The 27,059-nt window shown below is 44.9% G+C and overlaps 2 protein-coding genes across 14 annotated transcripts in view; both read right to left on the bottom strand.

The window, feature by feature from the left end:
- Positions 1-18,414, bottom strand: part of Mapkbp1 (mitogen-activated protein kinase binding protein 1) — a 54,090-nt gene extending 35,676 nt beyond the window's left edge. The window contains 1 exon segment of the mRNA XM_028854393.2: positions 17,801-18,414. Within this exon segment, the coding sequence (XP_028710226.1) occupies positions 17,801-17,917 (117 nt within the window). The 5' untranslated portion in view covers positions 17,918-18,414.
- Positions 18,415-22,876: 4,462 nt separating this feature from the next.
- The window catches only part of Mga (MAX dimerization protein MGA), an 83,420-nt gene continuing 79,237 nt past the window's right edge, over positions 22,877-27,059 (bottom strand). For all 13 annotated transcript variants that reach the window (XM_037205128.1, XM_037205129.1, XM_037205131.1 and 10 more), the window contains one exon: positions 22,877-26,883. In XM_037205128.1, the coding sequence (XP_037061023.1) occupies positions 25,616-26,883 (1,268 nt within the window). In that variant the 3' untranslated portion in view covers positions 22,877-25,615. The remainder of the gene's footprint in view (positions 26,884-27,059) is intronic.

Here is a 27,059-nt window from a genome sequence, read left to right as displayed (position 1 = left end):
CTGCTCGCTAATTCATACTAGATAAAACTGTACTTTCAAACTGCAACTTAGGAATAAGACTTGAAATCAATTTAGTCAGTAATGAGTAAACAGAACAAAAATAGATCATGCAGAATCAAGTCACAAAATAGAGTATATTAATGGGTGTTTCCAAAAGTCTGAAAGCTGGCGCTGGAAAGACGGCTCGGCAGTTAAGAGCACTGCGGCTCTTCCACAGGACCCGGGTTAAACTTCAGCACCCACAGAGCGGCTCACAACTGTCTTCAAGAAGAGTTCCAGGAAGTCTGATGCTTTCTTCTGACCTCCAAGGGTACTGCACACAAATGGTGTAGAGACATACATGTAGGCAAAAATACTATGAGATAAAAATAAATCTTTTTGAATTTTAATTTTTTTAACTTATGTGTCTGTGTGAGTGAGTGCAGGTGTGTGCGTGCACAAGTGCAGGTGTGTGTGAGTGCAGGTGTGTGTGTGCATGAGTGCAGGTGTGTATGTGTGTGAGTGCAGGTGTGTGTGTGCTTGAATGCAAGTGCCTGTTGAAGCCAGAGGTGTCAGCTGGCCCCAGAGTTGGAGTTACAGGTGGTTGTGAGTCTCCTGACATGGATGCTGGCAATCAAACTCGGGTTCTCTGAAGAGATCAGTGTGTGCTCTTAACTGCCGAGCCACCTCTCCAGCCACAAACTGTTTATCATTTATTTATTTGTTTATTTATTTATAAGTCTGGAAGCCACGAGCATTCTCTGAAGAGATCAGTGTGTGCTCTTAACTGCCGAGCCACCTCTCCAGCCACAAACTGTTTATCGTTTATTTATTTATAAGTCTGGAAGCCACTAGGATGCTCTGGGGATCCCATCCACACTCCTCAAAACCATCAGGAATGGATTACCAGAGTAATCAGTGTGTGACAGATCACCAAAAGGACAAAGTCCCGACAACGAGGCTGGTGACATCTGGACAGGTCCACAGAAGGTGGCCTGGCCTATGAGACAGAGTGGGGACTCGGGGGTTCCTCGGTATTTAGAGATGAAGTTTCCTTCAAGACTTTGAGGCTAGGCATTGTGGGACCCACAGAATTCATTTTATTTCATTTATTTATTTTGTGTGTACCTATGTACCATGGGTCACATACATCATTGAAAGGAGAACTTAGGGGAGTCTGTGCTCTCCCTCCACCATGGCAGTCCTAGGGCTCAATCCTGGCCATTAGGCTTAGCAGCAAGTGTCCATCTGCTAAGCCATCTTGCTGGCCTCCTCACGGGACTCTGACAGGTGAAAACAGACGGAATTCTCAGGGGAAGCTGTGTGAGGGAAGTCTGATGGCAGGAGACGACAGAGATGGTGAAATCATGCTCCAGAGAATTCTACGTCTAGAGAGGTAGAATGCAAGGGACCAGGAAGAATCTGCTTGTCTAAGGTAGATCCTGGCTGGCCTGATACTTGCTGCATAGCACAGGCTGGCCTCAAACTCATGGCAATCCTCCTGCTTTAGCCTCTTGAATTTTGGGGTCACAGGCATGTGCCTCTGAAAGGGCCTTGAGTGCCAAACTAGGAGGGTAATCTTTAGGTCCTGGGGGACCATGGGAGGAACCCAACAAAGCTCCAACATAAACCTACACAGTTCTGAGGCTGCCAGAGTAGCTCAGGTGAGAAGTAATAAAATCTAGACAAGCATAAAGACAATAGCAGGCGAACAGAAATAACATCCAAAAGCCACACAGCAAATAAAACTGGCAATAAATGGCACTGTACAACTGTGGAGGGAAATAAAACACAACTCTGAAGCCCAGAAATAGCAAAGTAAAGCAGTGTCATGGTCAAAAGCAGGACCCGGGTCTACACAAGGGCTAGGGCATTATTCTGTCGCGGCGCTGGGGGTATTTAGGAGGAACCACAGAGCACTCCATTCAGCACATAATCAGGACAAGTGCTTGGAGAGTCAGGACTAGAAATACTCAGTGATAAGTGTTCACAACAAGACAGAAGGCAGAAAACAGGGAGGAGAAAACTAAGCAGAGCTTTGGGGGAAACCCACTTTCAGTCTGTGGGAAAGATGAGGTACCTGGCCGTAGAGAGGGAGAACCAGGAAGCCAGCGAGGGAGGGTTCCTCCAAGGGAGCACCACCCATCAACACGAGTGCTAGGGAGGCAAGACTTGGATTCCTCAGATTTCAGAGCCAGCCACCTCAGTTCCAAGAAGCCCCAGGCTGTTAAAGGAAACACAGCCCTGCACTGTGGGGAGGGCCTCAGCTGTTCCCAGCCAAGCTCTCTGTCGCCCTCCTCTCAGGCTTGCTCCCTTGCTCTGATAAAGAGGGACTCCTCGCCTGGACCAGGCATAGACTGTGAAGGTTTTCACTTTCTTTCTCAGTGTGAGGGACCACCACACCCAGAGTTGGCCCATGCTATGAAGGGTCTGCCCACTTGTGGTGGGGAATTAAGAAGCCAAAATCGCTTTGAAAAAGCCAGGGTCATCTAGGATTTGGCTGGCCTCAAACTGGTGAAATCCCCAACACCGAGAGGAAAATGATATCTGCTTTTGTGGTCGTCTTGGTGCCTCAGCTTCCTTCTCCCTCCCCCACCCCCCCTCAATGCAAGTGATAAACCCGGGATGTAAGCCATTCCAGACAAATGGTGGCCTGTTGCTTCCATAAACAAGCACACCAGAGACGCTGCTACCTTTCCCCTGCTTCCTAGAAGTTAAGAAAAACTGTTTACAGTCTGCTGTCTATTCTCTACACTCTAATCCCACAAAGCACACTTCCCACCTCCGAGTCTAAGAACTGCCACTTATACAAAAGCTACAGAGGAGCCCATGACCAGCAGGCTTTCTACAGAAACTTAGGCAGCTGCGCAGAGACCCAGTGACCTGACCTGGGAGACAGAAGGACTTTGGCGGCGATTCAGAGGCCAAAGTGTCATCTGGTCAGAGATAATTAAGAGCGAAAAGGATCCTTCCCGGGCAGGCAAACAGACCTGATCTTCACCCACTGTGGATGACTTAGAGTTGCACTATCTTCCACAAAGCCTACCAGAAACCAGTGACTCCAGTACGACAGAAACCAGGCTTTCCTGCTCAACAGTTCAGACCAGTGGGGCTGAGTCCATTCTCCTCAGCTGGGATTAAAACAGCGTCAGCTTCTGGGGAAGGTCGGCCTGCTACTGCGTGAAGAGATAATTCTAGAGAACCTCTCTCTCAAGTCCCCGAGACCAGCACTTCAGAACAAAGGTTGCCCAATCTTGGGCCAGCAATCGAATTACCTCAAGACCCCCCACAAAGGCCACCCCTCGCCTACATCCCTTGCCCCTGTCCTATGAGGTTATGTGCCCCCACATGCATGCGGCCTCCTCTTCTGTAGCTTCCCACCTTGTTTTCTGAGACAGTCTGCTATTGAAGCTGGAGCCTGCCGATCCGGCTGATCCGGCTGGCCAGCGAGTCTCAGGGAGCCAGTGCTGGCACAGTGTGTGCCAGTGTCCATTCCATCTTTTTAAGTGGGTGCTGGGGATCAAACTCAGATCCTCCTGCTTGTGTGGCAAACATTTACTAACTAACGGACTCACCTCCTCAGCCTCCACCCTTTTTTTTTTTTTTTTTTTTTTTGAGATAGATCTCCCTGTGTCTAGGAAGGCCTAAAACTCTGGGACTCCAACAATCTTCCTACCTCAGCCTCCAGGCGGCTGGGACTACAGGTGGACAAACCATAGCTGCTTTGCAAGGTTCTGAATAAAACACGAGAAAGGGGTTATCCATCTGCATGCTAAAGCTCTCCAGAGTCACATCTGAAGTTCCTGCTCCCTCTGGGGTTCAGAGAGAAATGCTTGAGGCCAGGAGCTGTAGGTCAGCCCCAACAACATGGAGGATCCCTGTGTCAAAAAAGAAAACAAAAAAAGAAAAGCTTCCCAAGTGGCTCAAAGAGTCAGGGTTTGAACCATAATATTTATTTATTTAGTTTTAAGGCAGGGTTTCTCTGTGTAGCCCTGGCTGTCCTGGAATTCACGCTATAGACCACCTGGCCTCAAACTCAGAGATCCACCTGCCTCTCAAGTACTGGGATTAAAAGTGTGTGCCACCACCACCAGGCTTGAACTATATTTAAAGCATTTTGCCATTTCCCCCCAAATCTTAGCCCCTGCTGGGACCAAGAGGAGAAACTAGCACTTCAGGTCTTGAGCCAATACCTGAAGAGATGAAGGGTCTGTGTAGACCAGTTAGTTAGTTCTACTGCAACCAGAGCTACCACTCATGGAACACAACCTGCCCAGAACTGCTCTAAGCACTTCACACTGAGTATCTAATGTACCGCTCTAGACAACTTTATGAAGGACTAGTAGTATACCCATGTCACAGGTAAGTAAAATAAATGGAAAAAAATGTTAATGAATGAATGAATGAATGAATCAGGTAAACAGGGAGTGTAGACCCAGGGTAGCCTGGTAGCAGAAACCACAGTGTCCTGAGGCAGAGATTTGGGTTTTCCAACACAAACAGAATTTGGAGTTGCCATTTCTGTTAGAACACACTAGGGGTCAACTCACCTTTGAGTGTATAACAGGGACAGGCCTGAAAACCAAGGAGGCTGAGGGCACATGGCACAATGACAGGCATGCGTCTGTGGTCCTAGCGACTTGGAAAGTTAAGAAACCCAAGGGTTCAAGTGCAGCATGGGGGTTGAGGCCGAATATGGTGGATACACATTTGTAATCCTAGCATTTTAGAGACTGAGGCCAGGAGGACCATTGCAAATTTGAAGCTAGCCTGGGCTACATAGCAAGAAGTGAGGTCCAGGCCAACCTGTCTCAAAACACAACAAAACCACTAGAAAAGAGAAGACAGAGGGTATCAGGATAAAACGGGTAAAATACATGCTTCTCATGCCAGGTTCGTGTTTTTGTTTTGTTTTTAGAGATTTATTTTATTTTTTTAATTAATCAGTTAAGTGTGTGTGTGTGTGTGGGGGGTCCAGATTCTCTAGACTGCAGTCTTAGGTAGTTGTGAGCTGCTTGACAGTGTTGGGAACCGAATCCTATCCTCTACAAGAGCAGTGTGCCCTTTAACCACTGAGCTATCTCTCCAGCCCCGGCTTTAATGTTTTTTTTTTTTTTTAAAAAAATATCACTACTTGAACTTAATGGAGTGGCGCACGTCTTTAATCCCAGCATTTGGGAGACAGAGGAAGGTGGATCTCTGTGAGTTTGAGGCCAGCCAACTTACTACATAGTAAGTTCCGGGACAGCAAGGGCTATGTAGAGAGACCCTGTCTCAAAAAACAAAACAACCAAAAAACAAGAGTCACACTATCAGTAGCTGAGATGTCTATAAAAATGGGTTCTGGTCTCTCCTCAGGAGATGGCTGCAAAGACACGAAAGCAGGGTTCCTAACGCCAGGCTGCAGATGTGGTCAGAACCTGGCCATGTCTGGACTGCGCTGCAACCTATGGTCCATCTGAAGACACCTGCTTCCAAGGTAACTGGGGTTGCAGTGTTAGGAGAGGGTGGTTTTCTATGCAGATGAAGGGAGAAGCAAGGGAGCATCAGCCCAAGGCAGAGGGAATGAGCGACTCCTGCTAAGAGCCCAGCGACGGCACAGTCACCGTCATGTGCCCAGTGAGCAGCCTTACGGCACAGGGCCTGGGCAGAGGAAGCCTTCTGACCCTCTCTTACTTCTCCATGGTTACCAGAAAAGCAAAGACAGGAGGAGATAGTTCAGTCAGACAGGATGGGGGAGGGGACGTTCCCCTCTAATGTCAGACTTCTCTATACTAAGACCAGAATCGCAAAGCTCTATGAACCGAAGTCCGGTCCTCAAAAAGGCCTGATTAAAGCCAGATGTGGTAATCTACACCTGTAATCCCAGGGAGTTAAAGGCAAGAGGATGAGGAACTCAGCTACGTAGTGAGCTTGAAGGCAGCCTCAAACTACATGAGACCCTGTCCCAAACCAGCAACAGGAAGGGGCATTTACCAAGCCACACAGCCCGGCTGTCTCCCGTGATCTCCTGGGTTCCCTCTGTCAGCAGGGAGAGTACTACAGTTCCTTGCCAAGACGACCTGGGTAGAGGGAATGTGTGGCTGAGAAGACGGGGTGGGACTCTAGTGCTCCAGCTGTCAGGCGGACCTGGGCCTCAAGACTCCTTTCCATATCCCAAGGCCTTCCTCACTTTCCTGGATGTAGCAAGGGCTTTCATATCAATCCCCTCCTGTGGACTTTGCCCTTTCTTCATGCTCAAAAGCTTTCTAGGGGTCCTTGTTGCCAGCTAAACAAAGTGTAGATATTTGCACTTAGCATCACCAGCCCCTAAATCTAATTCAATATCCTGCTACTCACCTAAAAGAAACATTTGTCAATCCAGGTTATTCATTATTCCCAAAAAAGAACCTTGGGGCTTTAGCTTGTATTTCTTCTCCCAACACATACCGAAATCCTACCTTTCATGTACAGACCAGTTCAAAGGTCACACATCTCCTGAGTCTGAACTTTCAGTGGTCTCTCTGCGTGTTGAAATTATGGGACATTTCCTTCCTGATTCTCTTTACATTACCCATGAGTAAACTCTTTTTACAAAGCATGTGCCACTTAAAAAGCATCAAAACATTTTTGTCCATTAATTTATTTTCTGGCTTTTCAATACAGGGTTTCATTGTAAAGTCCTGGCTGTCCTGAAACTAGTTCTGTAGACCAGGCTAGCCTTGAACTCACAGAGATACACCTGCCTCTGCTCTGCCTCTGCCTTCCAAGTGCTGGGATTAAAGGCATAAGCCAAAATATTTGACTCACATCAAAAGATTTTATTGACTAAACATCAACAAGAAATATTTCTAAAGATATGAGAAGTAGTAGCCGGGCGGTGGTGGCGCACACCTTTAATCCCAGCACTCGGGAGGCAGAGGCAGGCGGATCTCTGTGAGTTCGAGGCCAGCCTGGTCTACAAAGCGAGTTCCAGGAAAGGCGCAAAGCTACACAGAGAAACCCTGTCTCGAAAAACCAAAAAAAAAAAAAAAAAAAAAAAAAAAGATATGATAAGTAATGCATCTCAAATTCACAAGGATATCCCAGATTTTCAAGAAAAAATTCTGAAGAGTCTATTTTTATTATTTTCACGTGTGTGTGTGTGTGTGTGTGTGTGTGTGTGTGTGTGTGTATAAATGCTTTCTTCTTCTTTGTTGTTGTTGATCTGTTTTGAGACAAGGTCTTCCTGAGCCCAGGCTGGCCTCAAACTCTTGACCCTTCTGCCTAAGTCTTAGAAGTTCTGAGACTCCAGGGATGCACCACAGACATCAGCTCCACCAAATTGTTTCAATAGAAATTTCACTACAGTAACAAATTAGAAACTTAGTGGGTTATAAAATTAATATGTTTTTACACTGACTTCACATTCTTAGACTGATGCTTTTAATCCCAGTACTCAGGAGGAAGAAGCAGGTGGATCACTGAGTTTGAGGCCAGCCTGGTCTACAGAGTGGGTCCCAGGACAGTCAGGGCTACACAGAGAAACCCTGTCTTGAAACAACCCCCTACCCCAAAAAACTTCTTTGACTGAAATTATAGGACTGATATAATTCTCAATTATTTCACTATAAATGAATTAGCCTCCCCTAAAAAAAATTATTTCTCTGCCTTGTTGAAGGCATTGCTACTACAAAACACACTCATAACCGCAGTAGCTTTGATCTAACATGGAAACTTAGGGCTCACCGCTACCCCTTGAATTCACTGGTTTGACTTACTTTCCATGTATGAGTGTTTTGCCTGAATACATACGTGTCTGTGCACCACATGCGTGCCTGTGTGCCTGTGTGCCCAGAGGCTAGAGGTGGGTGTCAGATCCCCTGGAACCTTAGGAATTACACAGATGGGTGTGAGCTGATATGTGGATCTGGGAGTCGAACCCATGGCCTTTGACGAGCAGCCAGTGCTCATAATCAGAAAGCCATCTCTTCAGCCCCTAGTTTGGCTTTTAATTGTAACAAACATATATATAGAATAGCATAGAAATAAATGATAACGTAGTTAGTATCAAAGAGAAACTGTGGGTTGGAATGCTGACTTGGTGGGAAAGGATGCCTGCTGGACAAGTATGAGGAGCTGAGTTCACACCCCAGCACCCACGGAAAGAGTTGGTGTGATCCTGATTCTGTAATCCTGGCACCATGTGGGTAAAGAGGAGACGCCTGGGGAATGTTGACCAGTGGGCTGGTTCCAGGCTCAATGATTTTGTCTCAAGGGAACAAGGCAGAAAGTGATAGCACAGGACACCTGACTTCTCAGGTCTCCAAGTGTGAGCATGTGTACATACATGTGCTCATACACTACAAACACAAAGAACATGACTAACCCTTTCAATTAGTACTGCTGACACAAGTTAAATCATTGGCAAGGAAAAGGTACTAAGGAAATGTTAAATGTTGGAACAAAAGATACTGAACCTACAAAAGGGGACTTCTCACAAGTGGAAACTAGAAGAAACTGAATTTTACCAGCAAATTAGAACAAAGTTCCTTGACATTCTACAAATCTTTGTGCTCTGTTACTATTAGCAACCCCTTACAGCTGTGAAGTTATTTGGGGTCTTTTACATTTCTCTTTCATGGTCACTAAATCTCATTTAAGCCTCACGACAGCCCTGGAAGGCAGGCCTGGGTGTGAGCAATGCAGGGGAGCACGCCTTGAGACCCACATTTTTGCACTTACAGTGTGGTCACACTTGACTACTTGAGAGAAGAAATCAAAACCATACAGATCTGAGGTCAGGTAAGGGCAGACATCTGCTCGAGGAAATGTATAACCCTGGAGCCCATGCAGATAAAGGGAGTCAGGTGAGCAAGTGGCCTCGTTTCTGCTCCTGTTCAAATTCACCCAGTTCTATCATCATCCAGGTCAGTCCTAGCTTGCATGGCGCATCTGAGATAGTTTTTGTTTCTCACAAAAATAAAGATTTCACTCAGCATCCTCCATGATTCAAAAAACAAAGTTGGTTATAGGCTAAAATAACAAACAGGTACAGTTGGAGGGAACTATCCAGCATTACACTCGGCCTTCCTCAAGAACACGAGAGATGCGATTAACCTGCCAAAGTACCTCAGATGAAAACCCAGCCATCCCCGCTGCCACAGAGATGACCAAGGTCTCCACTCCGCACCAATGCTAAAAGCGGCAGCAAGTGCTTGTGGCTTACAGGCATCTGGAACCACACAGCTGCAATAACTTGCCAGTCAATTACCCACAGACCCACAGGTTAAATGCTTCCTAACAGTATCACTGGACAGGCTGTGGGAGAGTCAGGAGAGCGGGGGTGGGGGTGGGGGGGGGTGGGAGTGGGGGGATAGTGGGCGGGGGGGGGGGAAGAGAAGCAAGAATACAAACAGGCAAAGGTTACTAGAGATGGCTGTAAAGCGCAGCTGAGAAGTCCATTACACTGACCTTTCCACAGGAAGTTATGGAAAAGAGTGAGCGTGTGTGTTCACAATTTTTTTTTGTTTGTTTTTGAGATTGGGTATTATGTAGCCCAGGCTGAATTCTCTATGGTCTTGATGATAAGATGGATGATCCTGAAGTCTCCAGCCTCCTGTTCCCACTTCCTAAGGGCTGGGATCACAGGCCTGTGCCACTATACCTGGTAAAAATGTGTGTTTAAAACAAACAAACAAACAAACAAACAAAAACACACCTTCTCCAACCCATACACTGTACGCTAGCTATAGCAATGGGACGCATTCTTCTGAAAATGAAGATTCTTCTGGAATGAATACAGACTAAAGATTAAGTTTGGGCTTTGAAGCTTCCTACTATCCACTCGAACTCCATCATGCATGGTGGAAACAATTATTCATGATATACTATTATGTCTCATAAACTTTTCTGTGTGCTATATTTCATGTATCCTTAAAAGTTTTGTCTCTCTGTTACATGCCAGCACCTGTAAGAGGTCAGATGAGCATATGAGAAATGGCCAGACACCACTAAAGTCAGGCAGATCTCAAAGACTGAGAAGCGTATCGCCTCATCAAGTGGAAAGGAATGCTCAGCTCCCAAAGCACAGGGTGGGAGGTCTGGCTCCCAGGTACAGCACTTGCCTATTAGACCAAGGCCTTGGGTCCTAACCCCAGCACCAAAAAACAAAATTTCCAAAGAACAACAACAACAAAAAGAAAACTCCACAAAACCTCCTTTCTCGTGAAGCCTCCAAAAGAGCATTTGACAACGTGTGTGGAGGGTATTCTCAGCCATATGGCTGCAAGAAGTGTTCCAAGGTCTTAAGTAAATTTAAATCTCAACTGTGAACGGAGGAAAGAGAGAAAGCATCCTCAGTCTCGTTTCAGTTAGGGGAGGATGAGATGTGTGAGCTTATAAACCCAGTCTTCAACAAATGCTTCTTGCGCACTAGGAAAGTCTGAAAAAGCATTGCACACAGTGTCGGCTGCAGTGAGATGGAGTACTCCCCAGCAGTCTCGGAGGAGACTCTGCACTGGGAACCCTTCTGATGTCCTTCAAGACCAGAGTAAGAGGCATTATGAATGCAGCTGGCACAGGAAGGTAGAGCAGCCAGAGGGCTGTGAGTTTGAACCCAGCCTACAACTCTTAGCCAGGATTTGTTCCCCAAAAGTAAGAGCAGCCTGTGGGCTCGCTATTAAAAGTGCCGAGTGAGGATGGATGTAGAAAAATATCAACATTCAAAATTCCAAATCCTAAGGATCCACATTGCTCAGCATGGCTGTTAGGCTCACTTTTATTCTCCCTTAACCAACCCCTGCCCCCTTTCATTTTTAAATTTTAAATATGAGGTAATAGAAGTTAAGGGTTGGGGTAGCTCAAGCCTCTAATCCCAGCAGTGGGAGGCACTGCTGAAGCATGAGAACTACCATGAGTTCAAGGCTAGCCTGGGCTACACAGGAAGTTCTTGTCGTTGAGAAAAATAAGGCAAAGCCAAGCAGAACAGCTGCCATCCTCAGGAGATCAGCCATGCTGGCAAGAGACCACCACCAAAGCGTCTGTGGTCTGCTGATGTCCTCTCAGAGGAGCGGGAAGGTCACTGCACCTTCTCCCGAGATTCCAGCTGCTTCGCTGCACCACCCAGACACTTGTACGTCATTCTGCCTTAATTGCATGTGCACCATCGGGTGTCAAGGTGTCTGGGGAGGAGCTAGAACATTCAGGCTGGGCAAGGTTAGTGGGCGGACCTCCATCTAGGAGGCTATGGAGACGCCATCATTCACGTCCTGTTAAGACTTTCCGGTATGGCAACTCTGGGCTCCCCCACATGCCTGTCACCCCTTCCCCATGTCTGTAGCAAGCACAATAAACTTACTGGCTCCCCAGGGTGGATTCTGGTGGAATGTGACTTTGGTTTCTCACTGGGACTTTATGAGGAAGGAGTAGGTGCTGTTTATGTCTCCCCAGAGATGGAATTCTCCCAACAGCAGAACAGTAAACACCAAAAAAGGTGGGTTAGCCTTGGTCTGCACTATATGAGCACCAGGGAAGAGCTGAGGAACGGCAGCTGACAGAAAACCCCTTGCTCGGCGCTGAAAAAGGAGCAGAAAGAGCAGGCTTAGCTTGCGGCAGCAGCGGCGCAAACAGATGTCTAACATAGCCAAGCCCATTGGAAACACTGTAGCTTTTCCCTAACAGCACTGGGCCTGAGCATGAAGTAAAACCAACAGATACTCTAAGGACAGCTTGATAGCCGATGTTCTCAGAGAAGCTTAGTTTGAATAAACACCATCCCAGATTTCAAGCCCTTGACTGTTCTCCCAAGGCCAGTGACAGCAGTTCCAAGCCCAGCTAGAGAGCCAAGGGGCTGGGGGTGGGGCAGAGAAGCAGGCCGAAGCCTCCCATCCACCTGTGTTTCCTCAGGCATCAAGAGATGAAAACACACAGGGGACGACGGAGGTGAAGGGAGAAATTCCAAGGTCCAATCCCTAGGAACTCAAGCCATTCAATATGGTGAGGGAGGAGCTTGAGGACATGATCTAGTGTGGTGGTAGAGTGTTTGCCCAACCAGTCTCTGGGTTTAATCCTGGCACGGCAAAAGAAAAAAAATTACCAAAGGCTGATCCAACAGGATAACTTGGCCCAAACAGCAGAGTGAGAGGGGCCAAGGAGGTGAGCAGAGCCTCTGGAGACACTCAGAGCCTCTGGAGACACTCACTCAGAGGCTCAAGAGGCCAGGATATTTTTAGACAGTAAAGGAAGAGGTGTCATCCTCTCTCAGTGAGAATCACTATAAGGCTTGGGGCTCCAGAAGAAAGGCGAGCAGACAAACCCAAGAGGAGCACTGTTCAAGCATTTCAAGCCACTTCACAAGCCTGAGTACCAGAGCATACCACAGCCAGGCATGGCGGCAGATGTCAACCACTCCAGCTCTGGGGAGGCTGAGGCAGGAGAACAGAGAGTTGCAGGGAGGGATGTGCTAAGCTACTGGCTAAGAGACCTCTGTTCTTGGTCATCTATCACAAGTGGAGAGTTCAGAAAGTAGATGTCAAACAATAAAATCTGTTCGTTCCCAGGAGTGAAAGCAAACCATTCCTGGATGGTGAGCTGCAGAACTGCCTGCCTGGGCTCATCAGATGCTAACCTCTAGTTTCCTACTCCTGACTGGAAGGGAAACTCCTGGAGAACTGTCTTAGTAAGACAGCAGCTGACTCCACAGGTCTGACCTCCTGGCTACTTCCTGAGTACTAATGAGCCTCCTTCCAGGATAGAAATGTTTCAGTTCAGAGGATATTGATATGAAATACTCCAACCTTCCTACAGCTCTTACATTCTTTCAAGCCACCTCTTCCGGAACATTCCCTGAGGTTTAGATGGTGTAGTGTAACTCTGTTAGATCCACGCCAATGCAGTTTACACAGCTATGACTCTACAAGACAGAGAAGAATAAAAAACGATTCAAGGAAAAGAGCATATGTCCCAAGCTGAACTGGTGTGTACTGTCAATAAACCTCAGTGAGAATTTGGGTATGAAACCAACAGATGTCAGTGATACAGTACTTAGGCCGGAAGTACTATAAATGACAGTGAGCTTCTGATAGAACTTAATAGATACACAGCTACCAAACTCCACTCCAAGACGCTCTGACTCCCTACAATGAGAACGGGTCCTGGAACAGGTTTACTTTCTTCATTTTTTTGAGACAGGGTTGCAAATAATCCAGGCTGGCATCAACCTTCCATGTGCTGGGATTTCAGGTGTGTGCTACTCTGCTTGGTTTATGTTGTGCTGAAAATGGGGCCTGGGATTTCATACATGTCAGGCAAGCATTCCAGCAACCGAGCTGCATCCCCAGGCCCCAGAGTGCTTATTTTTAAAATGTTAATAGCCAGAGACCCTACTAACCATTCTCCCAATCTGTCAGCATCAAGTTAGAGCTTATGATTCACCAATGCTTTGAAAATAAGTATGCTTCCCTCTACCAAAAAGGCAGAAAAGGCGTTTGATACTAATATCTGGGCTCAAATACTGCACAAAGGCTGAAATTAGATTATCGCTAGTCTTCACTCTTTTATGAATCCTACCTACACACTCTTAGAGCTACCACATATTAAAAGGCCCAAAATAGTACCATATAATTGTACAGGAAAAAGAACAAGAATAGCCATGCAATTACAAAGCTGGGCTAGAAGAAAATCTGAAGAAATAATATACAACCTAGACTAGATTAACAGTGACTAAGAAAGACGATTTTAAAACAACCTTTTAGTACAGGAATCCTTTCGTGTCCCTAACTTCAATCCTGCCTGCTCAGCCTAAGTCCATTTCTGTCTCTTGTAAAAATAGAACCACCCAAGCTCCCTCTACACAAAAATCTTCAGAAACTTTAGGAAAAGAGGGGGAGAGAAAAGGATTAGCTACCAAGAGCACACACATTTCATTCCTAAAGAAAACACAGCCTCCGCTGAGAGGAGGTGGGGGTGACAGCCGTACAGGGCTTGGGCTTGAAAGGTTCTTACAACTGAGAGCTTCAGCTTCTTCAAGGATCTGCAGACCTGCCATAACACCTCAAACCAGTCTTCTGGAATTACACTACTCTAGAAAGCTCCTTCCCGTGAAAAAGCTCGATAAAATCTCGTTGCTTGGGGTTGGGGATTTAGCTCAGTGGTAGAGAGCTTGCCTAGCAAGCGCAAGGCTCTGGGTTCAGTCCTCAGCTCCTAATTAAAAAAGAAAAAAAAATCTCATTGCTCATTTAATTTCCCTGTAGTCATTTAACCCAACCTTTACTACTGGCTCTCTTAGCTTAGCTTTAAGCCACATTTAACCATATTTAATGGCTCTCTCCTGAATAAAAAGCCCTTAAGAAGCAGTGCCCTTTCTACTTCTTTTCAACCATTTCATTCCTAGTTTTGACTTCTCAAGTGGACCCAGCCTTCCTGATTACTTCTTACTCTTTTGGACGTCCAAGTTCATCTGCACGGACATCTCTGTTTCAACTGTGTACTCCTTTCCTACTTGTTATGTAGTTTATAGTGTGAAGAAAATGTTCGCTGTTGCCTTTAGAAAATGAAGGCATGGGCTGGAGAGATGGCTCAGCAGTTAAGAGCATTGACCGCTCTTCCAGAGGACCTGAGTTCAATTCCCAGCACCTGCATGGTGGCTCACAACCATCTAGAATGAGATGTGGTACCCTCTTCTGGAGTGCAGGCATACATGTAAACAGAACACTATATATATAATCAATAAATAAATCTTTAAAAAAAATGAAGACACATAAAAGGACAACTAGAGATTAGTTTCAAAGTAGTAGAACTAGTCAGAGAAGTCCCTCTGTTCTGAAAGATATGGAAATGGAGCTAGAAATAAGTGGATATTTCTGTAATACAGAATGGTATGATCCAAAGTAAGAGAATCACAAGTTTGAGCCCTGCCTGGGCTACTAGATAGCAAGACCTTGTCTCAAGAAAAAAAAAATTAAAACAGGAGGTTACCTGAGTTGAGAGCTACATATAATGCCACTCTGATTCCTCCTTTCTTATCTCCCAAGTGGCATGTCTTTTTATCTTCAAGTTTTGTTTCAAGATTAGCTATCACAGCCAGATGCAGTGGTATATAATTGTCCCAGCACTCAGGAGGCTGAGGCAGGAAGATCTCCAATTTGAAGCTAGTCTGGGCTACACAGGAAGTTCCAGGTCAGCCTGGGCTATATTGAGACCATGTCTCATAATACAAACAAAACCAAACCAAGTGTCCATGAATCCATGCCACAATTATCTTAGTTAGCAAGTATTAGGGAAACTCATGGGCCAGGTCTTATGTGGGTCATAAAGCAAGCTTTTACAATAACTTCAATGAGGAGTATTTGGGAAGGTCATGTACCAGGTACACAAAGACAGCTCATGCTCTATCACACCATTTAAAAGGTCAGCCCTGACCTCCCACTTGGAACAAGGATGTTTAACAGTGATGCCAGAGATGTTTTTCTTTCACTGTTTTCCTAGAGTAACCCTCTCTTGCCTCAGGACTCACAGTTCAAATATCCCTTCCTCTGTCAAGTCTTTCCTAATTTCCTGCCCCTGTAATTCCATTGACAACTCAGTGCATATTTCTAGAACAGCACTTACCAAACCTGGTTGTAATTATTTGTTTACATGTCTAATTTAGCTATATGCTCTTTGGTGGTGAGGATAATGTTTTATTCACCACTGGTTATTCACCCAATAGGCACCCAACAAATGCTTGTCGAACGTTAATGGTGACAGTCACGGGACGTCTTTCCCGGGACGTCTTAAAGAATGGCCATGGTACCTTCCAGAGTCTAGACCACTTCATGGTAAGTACTCACACTACAGGCTACACTCCCATAATGCATCCCTACTATGTGTACCAATCTTAGCCAGAAAAGAGCCCACAGACAGGAGGAAAATTGGTCTAATAGTGCTACCATGAATCAGCCAAGGTGCCCATCGTGGTGGCACATGTCAGTAGGATATGCTGAGGAGGCAGAGGCAGGAGGATCAGGTGTTAGAGGGCAGCTCAAGCTACATCTTTAGGGTCAGTCAGGTGGCTTGGCAGGTAAAAGTGCTCACCATGTTGATCTCCACAACAACACCATGGCATATGCACACCGGCACTCACATAGCACAATATGATAATGATAAATAAAAGTTAAAAAAAAAAAAAGAATGGGCAAAGAGGATTGTTTCTAACTTGGAGGGCTCATTCTTCTGCCTCTAAAGAATATGAACAATTATTAATAAGAGCCCTTGAAAGGGGTCCTAATTCCATCATCATAAAAACATGTGGCAAGTTTTAATTCAATAGAGTCCCTGCTAGAATGTACAGGAAAGCTGTTCACCTTACCGAAGTCAGTGATGGCTCTGCTAAGGACGACCTAAGTCCTCCCAGAACTCTGTCATGTTGCACATTAAACTCTAAGTCTTTCCTCAACAGGTTTGCTCATCTCTGCAGAGTCACAGACAAGGCAATAAAATGCTGCTGTCTCAAAGGACTCTGTGCTTAGCAGTCCTGCACTACACAAAGCTACTGTGTTTACAGGCTGCTAACAAGACACAAAACCTAATCTGATCCCCTGGGAACAATGCTCAAGATTCCCTCAGGGGACTAAATAAATGTATTCCACTTTTGTATGCCCAAAATTGTGGGGACCAGCAAAGCTGAATAAAGCATAAGCTGGGCATGCCAGAATCCCAGCACCCAGGACACTATAGCAGGACTTTGTAGAGTGTGAACCTGACAGGACTATGTAACAAGACTCTGTCTTGAAACAAAACAAAACTAAAACCAAATAAATAAAAAACAAGCATAAGGACCCAAACCCAGACAAGTGTAAGAATGGAAGATGAACATCTGCCCAGAAAAGGATGCTGGCATACAGTAACCAGAAGCAATACACAAGTGCAAACCAGGAAAGCTGTCTTTCTGGCACACATTTGGCTCCTTCATGTTATCATGAGAAACCAAGAAGTTCCAGTTAAGTAAATTTAGGTCTCTTAAAGAGATAAAAAAAAATTCTATTTATTTCTTTGTGGATGTGCATGTGTGCATGCATGTGTGGAGATCAGAGAACTACTCCTAAGGGTTGGTTTGCTCCTTCCATCACGGGGGTCCAAGGAATCCAACTCAGGAGATCAGGCTTGTGGACAAGTTTCCTCACTAGCTGCGCCACCTCGCCAGCCCAATCTTCTTCGTGTTTTTTAGACAGAACAGAGTCTCACTACGTAGCCCTGGCTGGCCTGGAACTTCTTATATAGACCAGGCTGAGCTTGCCTCTGATTCCCTAGTGCTGGGATGACAGGCATGCGTCACCAAGCTTATCATAAAATTGTTTCCATATCTCAGATAAAGTGTTTTAGTATATTTCTTTTTGCAAGTATAGTATGGCATAACCCCAACTGTTGCAGTAATACATCCACATTAGTCGCAGCTGGGTCCTTTACAGGGTATGTGATCCAAGAAGAGAAACTGAGTCATAACATGCCAACTTGCTTCCCCAAGCACACACTTAGTTTGAACTGAGGTCCTATGCACTGTCTTCCCAGGGCTGAGTCTCAGCATGCCCACCCACGCCTGCTGTTCCTCCAACTTCAAATCAGCTCATCATAGATAAGCACGTTGGATCTTTTAGAGCCAACAGAGGGATTTCATATTCTCATTCTCTCTCTCTCTCTCTCTCTCTCTCTCTCTCTCTCTCTCTCTCTCTCTCCCTCTCTCCCTCTCTCCCTCTCTCCCTCTCTCCTCTCTCCCTCTCTCCCTCTCTCCCTCTCTCTCCCCCCCCCCAAGAAAGAGAAAGGTGAGAAGGGAGCGAGGTGCAAGAGAGGGTAGAGCTGGAAAGATGTGGCTCCCAGTAGGACTCACCTTGGAGCTGAGGTCTTCTCGCCGGTTTCCTGCTTTACTTCGGCGTAATTTGATGGACGGGGACCGCAGCAAGTTCTTGATGCGGCTAGTAATGGTTGACCCTTCCCCAGCCATCATAAGGAGGAGGCCCTAAGGACAGTCCCTGGCCTAGCCTTAGGACTTGTCTCAACAGTGGCACTGCCTTCTCGCTCAACACGGCCTTCGGATATGCACTTTCACTGGCCTGAGATGGCAGAAGCAACCTTGGCATCACAGTAGGTGTCTTCTGCCTGTCAACCGCTCTTACTCTGGGCATTGCCCTGTCCTTTCTCACTCCTCATCCCCACCCTAGCCTGCTAGATTTTTTAGGAAGGGAGGACGACCCCCTAGAGCGAAGAAATGTCAGGCCCACGCCAGCCAGAGGCGTCTAACTAAAGAATGGGATGGGCTCTAGGGGCTTGGCGCCGGTTATAGCCCAAGAGTTCCCATGGTAACTACGGTGTCCAAGGGAGGAGGCCGCCGAAGCCACCCGAGCAGTCCGCAAGGGGCCGGGGCACCGCGCTGGCCGCCGGGGCTCGTGCTGACCCGATCTGATACGGGAGCCTCCCTCCCCCACCCTGGCCTTGGGAGCTCGCTTCCAGCCCCCCACACCCACCGCCCCCAAAGCCCCTAATACTCGTCAGCGCCCCCGTTCGCTCAGGCCCAGCTCACAGCGCCCTCGGGCATCACACTCAACGACTTCAGCTCCGCCGCAGCAGCCGCAGCAGTAGCAGCTATGGTGGCACCAGCGGCTCAAAACGCGAACTAGAGCCTGGGCCGAGCTGCGCCGGGAGGCGGGGCCTAGGCGAAGGGGGTGCGGCCTGCAGCAGATCGGTTCTTGATTGGACGAGCGACGCCTGTGGGGGCGGAGTCAAGAAATGAACCGTAGAAGCAGAGGACTCGGGATTCTGCACAGTATAATTGTGGGTACCGCTCTTAAAGGAAGGTCAACATAACATAGCTTTAGAATTGAGAGAACCAAGCCTTTTACGGTATTATCAGGCCTGGTCCCCCAGAGAACTTCCCAGATCCCCAATATGATAACCACGCCCCCAGGCCCAAGGTTGATATTTGGTAGGTCTGAGACCATGGCTGAAATTTAATTCCTAACTCATTTAAAAAAAAAAAAAAAAAAAAAGTTGGGATGCAGCCAAAAGAACTCCTTTCCACCTCAAGTGCTGGGATTTAACACGGTTGGAATAGTTTGTGATTACGGCCAGCCTGACAGGTGGAGTAACTCTACTCACACACTTTTGAACTGAACAGCCTGTTAATGATGGAAGACTCGAGCCTCCAATAGAGCCTTAGGTAGGCTGCGAACAGGGAAAGTAAATGAATGCACCTATGATACCATCCATCATTTCCTTAGCTGCCAACGTCCTTACAGCACTTTATTCACAGCGTTAACGGTATTTTGCTATTCCAGATCTTTTCCCAGCCTTGTCAAAATTTGCAAGACACCCCTAGGATGACACCGATATCTGCTATCATTGTTGTTTTCTAGTTCATGAAGCTAGGAGAAATATTATCACATACTCATGCTTTACAGATATGTAAGTCAGTTTATTTTTAGAAGCCCTAGAATTTCCCATCTAGTTACTACTTTAATAAATTACCTGGAGGTGTGTGTGTGTGGGGGGGGGCGCTGGACAGATGGACCAGAGATTAAGAGCACTAGCTTCTTTTCCAGAAGACTCAGGTTTAATTACCAGCACCCTCGTGGTATCTCACAACCATTCCAGGGGATCTGTCGCCCTCTCCTGGCCTCTGTAGACACCAGGCACATACATGGACGCACAGACATAAGAGTAGGCAAAACACCCACCTGTTTACATTTTTTTTCTTTTTTTAAAGAAACTGCCCTCTGAAAAGCCTAAGAGTGATGTATCTCTCTCCCATTCCAGACTTAGAGAATTCCTGAAGAAGATGGTGGTTTTGCAAGAGGGAAAGAACCCTAATATCAGTGTTTAGCGGTATTTGCACAACCCCAGTTCAAACAGGAAGGTACCTGTGTACTATATAGCTATGTATTAAAAGCAAATGTATAAAGCTCACAGATTGATATGGGCATCAGGGATGCTACCAATTTGCAATAATAACCAGAGGCCTGAGGCCTCTATCCTTTCAACCAAACATTATAGCTCTAATGAAACTAAAATGGGTCTTCCAAATTTATTGTCTAAACCTGAAGTCAGGAATGATCATGTAACTATAGAAACAGCTGATTCTCGGCTGTGACTTGGCCTCTCCAGGGAAGCTGCTGTAACACTAGTAAATGGCGCCACCTGGTGTTTTCATTTGTGTTCTACAGACTCTGGTCTTCTCTGACCACATCTTTAGGCAAATATCTGTTTACTAATAGGTATTCTCACTTCTCATTCAATGCTAGTAAATGGTGTTCAAGATTCTAAAAACTCCGGATGTTTGGGAATTTTATAGTAGTCTTGCTTAGAATTATTAGATTTTAAAATTCATCCTAGGCAAATAAGGTGCAGAGGTCCTGGGATATTAACATGCTGGAATAAGCATTTGCTCATCAACTTATTTATTGAGCACCTTTACATTCAAGGCACTGAGAGAGCTGAGACCAATGAATGCAGTTGGAAACAAAAGAGATTTTGAGTCAGTGCTTCCAAAGCTGCTTTTTGAGGGGAAAAGCATTTTTCCCCCCTGGAGCTGAGGATTGAACCCAGGGCCTTGTGCTCTACCACTGAGCTAAATCCCCAACCCCAAGAAGCTCTTTTACGAGCAGGTTACAATGACAGAATAGTTTAGATTTGCCTCCAAATTTCCACCTTCTTGTTATGGTTTAGCCTCATAATCCATATCCATCACTGCTGCTTAACATTGTGAGTCTCTGTCAGTTTTAAATACACTAAAATTAGTTTTTTAATTGTATATGAAATTATTTTAATTCCCAATATGCATAACTTTCTTCATCAACAGGCAATAATTTATCTACCTTAGCTTCACTATGTACCTCTGGCTAGCCTGAAACTCACTATGTAGACTAGGCCAGCCTTGAATTCACCTGCCTCCATTCTAAGTCCCGAGATTAAAAGGCTTTTTCTGTTTTGAGACAGGGTCTAACTGTGCAGTCCTGGCTGGTCTAAATTTCCTAGAACAGACTACAAAATGTGGTTTTGTTGTTGTTACTTCTATGTTGAGGGGTTTGCATATACCATGGCATAAGTTAGTTCATGGTAGAAGTCAAGTTCTCTCCTTCTACCGTATGTCTTCTTGGGATGTGAACCGAGGTCATCAGGGTTGAAAGCAAGTACTTTTACCTAGTAAGTCATCTCACCAGCCCTAGCTCTAATTTTCTATGTACTAAGTTATCCATGTATGTGCATATTTTTATGTGCAGGCAGGTGCATCTGCACTTGTATGTGGGTATGGAGACTAGAAGACTACCTCTAGTGCCATCCTCATGAATGCCACCAAGTTGCTGGGACAGGATCCTTCACTAGCCTGGAGCTTACCAACTTGGCTCTATTGGCTGGGCAGAGAACCCCAGGGATCCTCTTGTGTCCCCACCTTCCCAGTGCTGGGATCACACACCTGGCACTTTTACTTGGGTTACTCAATTCCAGTCATACTTGGGAGGAAAGCACTTTTCCTAACCGAACCATCCTACTAGCCAATGTGGATGTGAGTTTTAATTAGCAATGATACAACATGGGGCTATCAAAAAGCCCTTATAGCATTTTCTTCAAAACCAACAATTCTATGCAATCAACTTTATTGATTCCTTGAGTACCAGTGACCCTCTATGAAATGAAGGCATGAACCTAAGTTCCTGAAAATGAGCTGCCTACACTCTCCATAGATTAATTCTAGAAGAGACAAGGGCTATTACTATATTGCAGACTTGTCTTCAAGGACTAGTGATCACACAGTTCCGCTATAACTTACTATAGTCAGGAAAAATGTATGAAACTTTCCCAAAAATAATCTATAAAGATGTGTGTGGTGGTACACACCTTTAATCCCCGTGGGCAGAAGCAGGCAGATCTCTGTGAGTTCAAGGCCAGCTTGATCTCCATAGAATTACAGGCCAGTCAGGGTTGCATAGTGAGACCGTCTCAAAAAAACAAAAACAAAAAAACAAACAAACAAAAAATCAAAGTATAGATGTCTACTGTCTTCTGTATTCAAAACATTCTCTAACCTGTAAGAAAGGCCTACTATCATTTTCATCCATAATTTTGGGGGAACAAAAACAAACTGCATTTATCATAAAAGTATACAAAGAAAGCACTTTCTATGAAGCTTATATAACTAACTAAATTTGATCTATTAATTATCTTAACTTATCAGGAACACCAACAGTTCAATGTTCAAAAGACTCCCATAAGAACACTTTGTAGTCAGGTGGTGGTGGCCCATGCCTTTAATCCCAGCACTCAGGAGGCAGAGCCAGGTGGATCTCGGTGAGTTCGAGGCCAGAGCGAGATCCAGGACAGGCACCAAAACTACACAGAGAAACCGTGTGTGTGTGTGTGTGTGTGTGTGTGTGTGTGTGTGTGTGTGTGTGTGTGGTGGTGGGGGGACACGGGACACTTTGTAAAATTGTGAAACCCTTTAACACCTTGTCTGAAGAACACCTATCAGGCTGTCAAGATGGCTCAGTGAGTTGAACTGTTTGTCGTGAACGCTTGACAACCTGAGTTCAATCCCTGGTAGCAGAGAAGTGAATCCACAAAGTTGCCGTTTATCTCCACATGCATGCCATGGCACATGTATCCAATACACATACACATATTTTAAAAGAACACCTATATTCTCTAGACAGTAAGATTGTGTTTATGTCCTGTTGTTCCCACAAGGCAACAGCGGTACTATGAAACTAACTCTTCACTATAGAATGGCAAATATTTGTCATCCAATTATATGTAATTTTGAAGTCCTAAATAAGACACCAAAGGTCTTCCCAAATGGCACATAAAAAGTTTAAGGACAAGAAGCTTCTGAAAAGATCACTTCAATAGCATTCTCTTTCAAATATATCTAAGGACAATGAATTCTCTAACCAGGCACAAACCTCCCAACACCAAGTTCTGATTTAATTAGTATAACTGGTTTATTTCAGGTTCACATGTCTTGCCTTCCAACTGCCAAACTTCTGTTATTTCTAAAAAAATAATCACTTTCAAAAGCAGAAATGAAAGATATATATTTAATATATAAAAGAAAATGCTAAATCTGACATAATTATATTCTTAAAAACATTCCATTTATTTACAGGTGTATAAAAAGGCGAGTTATTGGTCTACTGAGATCATGCTTCTTAGTTAGGGTGGGAGCTTTTCTTCCAGGTTCCTTCAATGTTCTCACTTTAATTCACCTTTCATAATCATACATGTCATTTTCATAGACCAGTTTCTCCTAATGTAAGGTTACCCTAATGCAAAGGGTAGGAGTTTGGGGAGATTTTGGATTTCTGTCAAGACTATAAGATTGTTCTGAAGACTAAGCCCTCCTCAAATCAGCCCTGATATCTCCTAATCTGTCTTAAGAACAACGTATCTTGGGAGTTTGTAGTAACACCTGCAGCTTTCCCTGAACACCTAGAACCAAACCTCATTTCTATCTTTCTACATCTCTCATAAACACAGCCAACTATCTTCCAATCAAGAATAAACTCTCAACTATATTTTTTTCCAAATTAAAAAAAAAAAGGGGGGGGGGGAGAAAGTCTTCAGAAGCTAAAATGGTCCTTCTTTTCCTGAGGATTATTCACTCCCTTGTCTGCTTCTTGTCTGACTCTCAAAAGCCAGAAGGAAACATGGGAAAGAAACAGGCAATAAAACCACTGGAAATTGCTATGCCCGTGCTAAAGAACTAGGTCTCCGAGGACAGCTGTTAGCAAGGGCAACAGGTGCTGCACTCCTTGGCTAAGGCATTGGATGAAGTCAGTTGGGTAAAGGACAAAAAGGACAAAGGAGAAGCTGAGGAATCCTGTCTTACTATGTCAGGCTTTTGTAGTAGACAGGAAGGTTAAGTGCTGATGAGCTGTCCGGGAAGGCAGGCAGCACAAAACCAATGAAGAATTTACTTCCACTGCAGTGGAAATTTCTTCATCCTTTGAATCTGATGATTATCAGAGTTAATCTAAAAAGGGAATCAAACACAGAAGTCATAATTCACTGGCTAGATTCATTCCAAAGTTGGTCTCACAACCTAGGTCTGAAGATACACTGAGTGGGACTTGAGATAGAGAAGGCAGGGATGTAAAAGAAATAGAATTATTACCCAGGCACAGCCCAGGCACCGGAAGCACTTGTGTTAAAGTGTTTTACAACACAAGCAAAGCCTGTCATTGAAGACAGAACGGGTTACATTCCAAAATATAATTATTTAAGAAAGGCAAAATGCAGCAGCTAAATCTCAGTCTATACATTTTCAGAACAGTGATTCTTGCCCCAGGAGTTTCCAAGAGACCCCTCAAATGCACCATGATTATTTACAAACTAGATAGGAAACATTTCTATACTCAATACAAATCTCTTCTAGGTTGAAAACTTCATCCTTTGAGAAATCTATGAAAACAACTATACAAAAATATAAATATCTTCATCTTTACAGGTTGTCAGTCCTTCATATCCTGACAGTTAATGAGTGAAAAAGCTCTACAGATCATTGATGCCATGGTAGCAGATAAAAAATATATCTTGTGACTCAAATACTGCCTTACTTCCCTGGTAAAGAATGCCTACTGTGATTTGCCTTTTCTTTACATCCTGTGAAGGTAACAGTGAATGAAACCTTCAAGCACTTAGAGGCTGGTTCCATTTAGGAAATATCCAGCTCCACAAATTTTTATTTTGGCTATGGTCTCTGGTTTGGGGAGAAACTGCTTTTTATTTTAGCTGTTTCTGGAGTGACATGATTTTGGAAAAAGAAGGAACTGTCTCTATGTCTACCTCCAAAAAACTAATGGGTAGAAATCCCTGGCATTATGAACAAATCTTTCAATATCCCAAAAAAAACAGTAAGGAAGTATCTCTTTTTTAGCCTCTCAAAATAAGTACATTAATAGTAAAAGTTAAAAGTATATTCCTACTTTACCAGAAAGCTTAAGTTTATAATGATGACTGAAAGGGTAAGGGAACAGCTATTCAGGATGTGAAAGAACAGTCTGCTGAATGACAAATCCCTTCACTTTGGTATTCCATAATATCCATCCTATCTAACATAACATTCTTCCCTCCTTCTTTCTCCCCCAATTGGTGTGGGTGTGGGTGGGTGGGGGTCTTTTATAGCCAGGCCAGACACAGCTTGTAATCCTCCTGCTTTCATCTTCTAAGTGGTAGAATTACAAGTGTGCACTATCATGCCCAGTTCTATCATGCCCTATTGTTGAAACAGTAACTAAAAATTCTTTTTTTTAGCTCCCTTTACACAACTGTATCAAAATTCTCAGATTTTAGAGCTAACAACTATCACCTGCAGTTTAGTTCATAGTAATTCCAAGTCTCAAGCATTTTCTCAGGGGGAAAAAAAAAAGGTACTCGAGGGAGCCAGATTCTTGTTATGAATTCCTTGGGCAAGAGGGATCACACCTTCTTAGAGAAGATGGGGGACCCAGCACCACAAGTGAGGTAACATTTTTAACATGATCAGAATTTCAAACACCAGGACCAGCACCCTACGCCCCCTTTCTCCATCAATATCCACACATAATCAAAGTCAAAGATTATAGTTCGGTAAGACAAACACACAGATGCCTGCAGAGAAAGGAGGTGAAATTCAGTTTCCCCTCATAGCCTGGCTTTTGCATGAGGATGAATGAGTTCATTTCCCTGAAGAACTTGATGGAACCCCGGAGCTGCCCAATTTAGCCACAACAGGTGCCAATGTAGGCATCACCTTGTTCTCCCGCCCTTCCTGGTCATTATTCCCTGTTAAGTTCACTTTGTGTCCAACTTTGGCAGCTATAGGTGCCAAGGAAGGCATCACCTTGAGACTCTGACCATCTGCGTCACTAGGAGGATTAGCCACTTTTAAACCCAAAGGGGCCAACTTTGGCATAGGCCTCCACAAAGTATCTGTGTTGCTGTTCTCTGGGCCAGTCTTCATGTGTAGGATGGGAGGTGAGGATACACTTTCAGGCTCTGCAGGGAGACCCGAAGTACTCTTCCCTCTATCACCAGATTTCCTATGGGGAACCAGAGAATCCTTTATCTCAGAGTCAATAACAATCTTAAGGACATCGGGCTCAGAAGCTGTGTCCCCAAGTTGTTTTTCATTCTCAGAAAAGTCATCATCTTCCAAGTGCAAGAGGAGGGGGCTGATTGATTCACTCTCCTCTTGGACATCAGGCAACTCTTTCAAACCCGTTCCCAAGTGTCCAACCTGGAAAGCTGATCTGTTCCCAGGAGCAAGTTTACTGATAAAAGCTCGATGAGCATCCTCTGGGAATTCTGTATCCATTGAGCCAGGCAGTTCTGCCAGGCCGGAGTCATCGTTCAGCTGCTGATTGAGAAAGGCAATCTCATTGAGCAGTGAAGTCAGGGTCTCATCAGTGTCATCCTCATCCTCTGTGGCAGTCAGCAGCTCACTGGGATCAAGGGCTGCATCCTCAATAGCTGACGCTACCTTCCTCAGTTCCATCTCTATGCTTGAATCTTTGAGATCCTTCATCTTTAATTTATGAAACTGCGATTCCTTTGACTTCAGTCTCTCTCCTCTCAACTCACACTCTTTCCATTTATACCGATGTCCTCTCACATCACCAGAAATCTTTTTAGGTACAAACTCCTGTGCTGCCTGCATATTGGAAACGTCGACTACATGTGGAAACCCAGAATCTTTATTTGCCAAAAACACTTGTGTTGCACCCCGTGCCATTCTGCCGTCTCTATGGCTTCCTCTGGAAGAGACCCTATCTGTATCTTTTAAGGAGCTGGCTTCATTCCCAACACTGTCTCTCAGGTGGTCAAGTGGCTTGCCATCAGGAACTTCATGAGAATGTTTGCTGCCACCCACATCTACCAAATCGTCCTCTGCAGCCAATGATGTCACATTAACAATTCGTGGCATCATAAATAAGTCATCATTCTCTGAAAATTAAAAATTAAAGACAGAATTCATTAGATTTACATAATGAGAATTTATCTCCCCCTCTCTTTCCCAAGTCATTCTATCTGAATTCACCAGTCCACTTCTATCAGAACGATGGATGAAAATCTAGCCAAGACACTTGAGATATTTCATTATTAGTACTACTTCCATTTAA

Source organism: Peromyscus leucopus, chromosome 4 (genome assembly GCF_004664715.2).
Source record: "Peromyscus leucopus breed LL Stock chromosome 4, UCI_PerLeu_2.1, whole genome shotgun sequence".
NCBI classification, from domain to species: Eukaryota; Metazoa; Chordata; class Mammalia; order Rodentia; family Cricetidae; genus Peromyscus; species Peromyscus leucopus.
The sequence above is the reverse complement of the archived record's forward strand: the minus strand, read 5'-3'. Positions and strand labels throughout refer to the sequence as shown.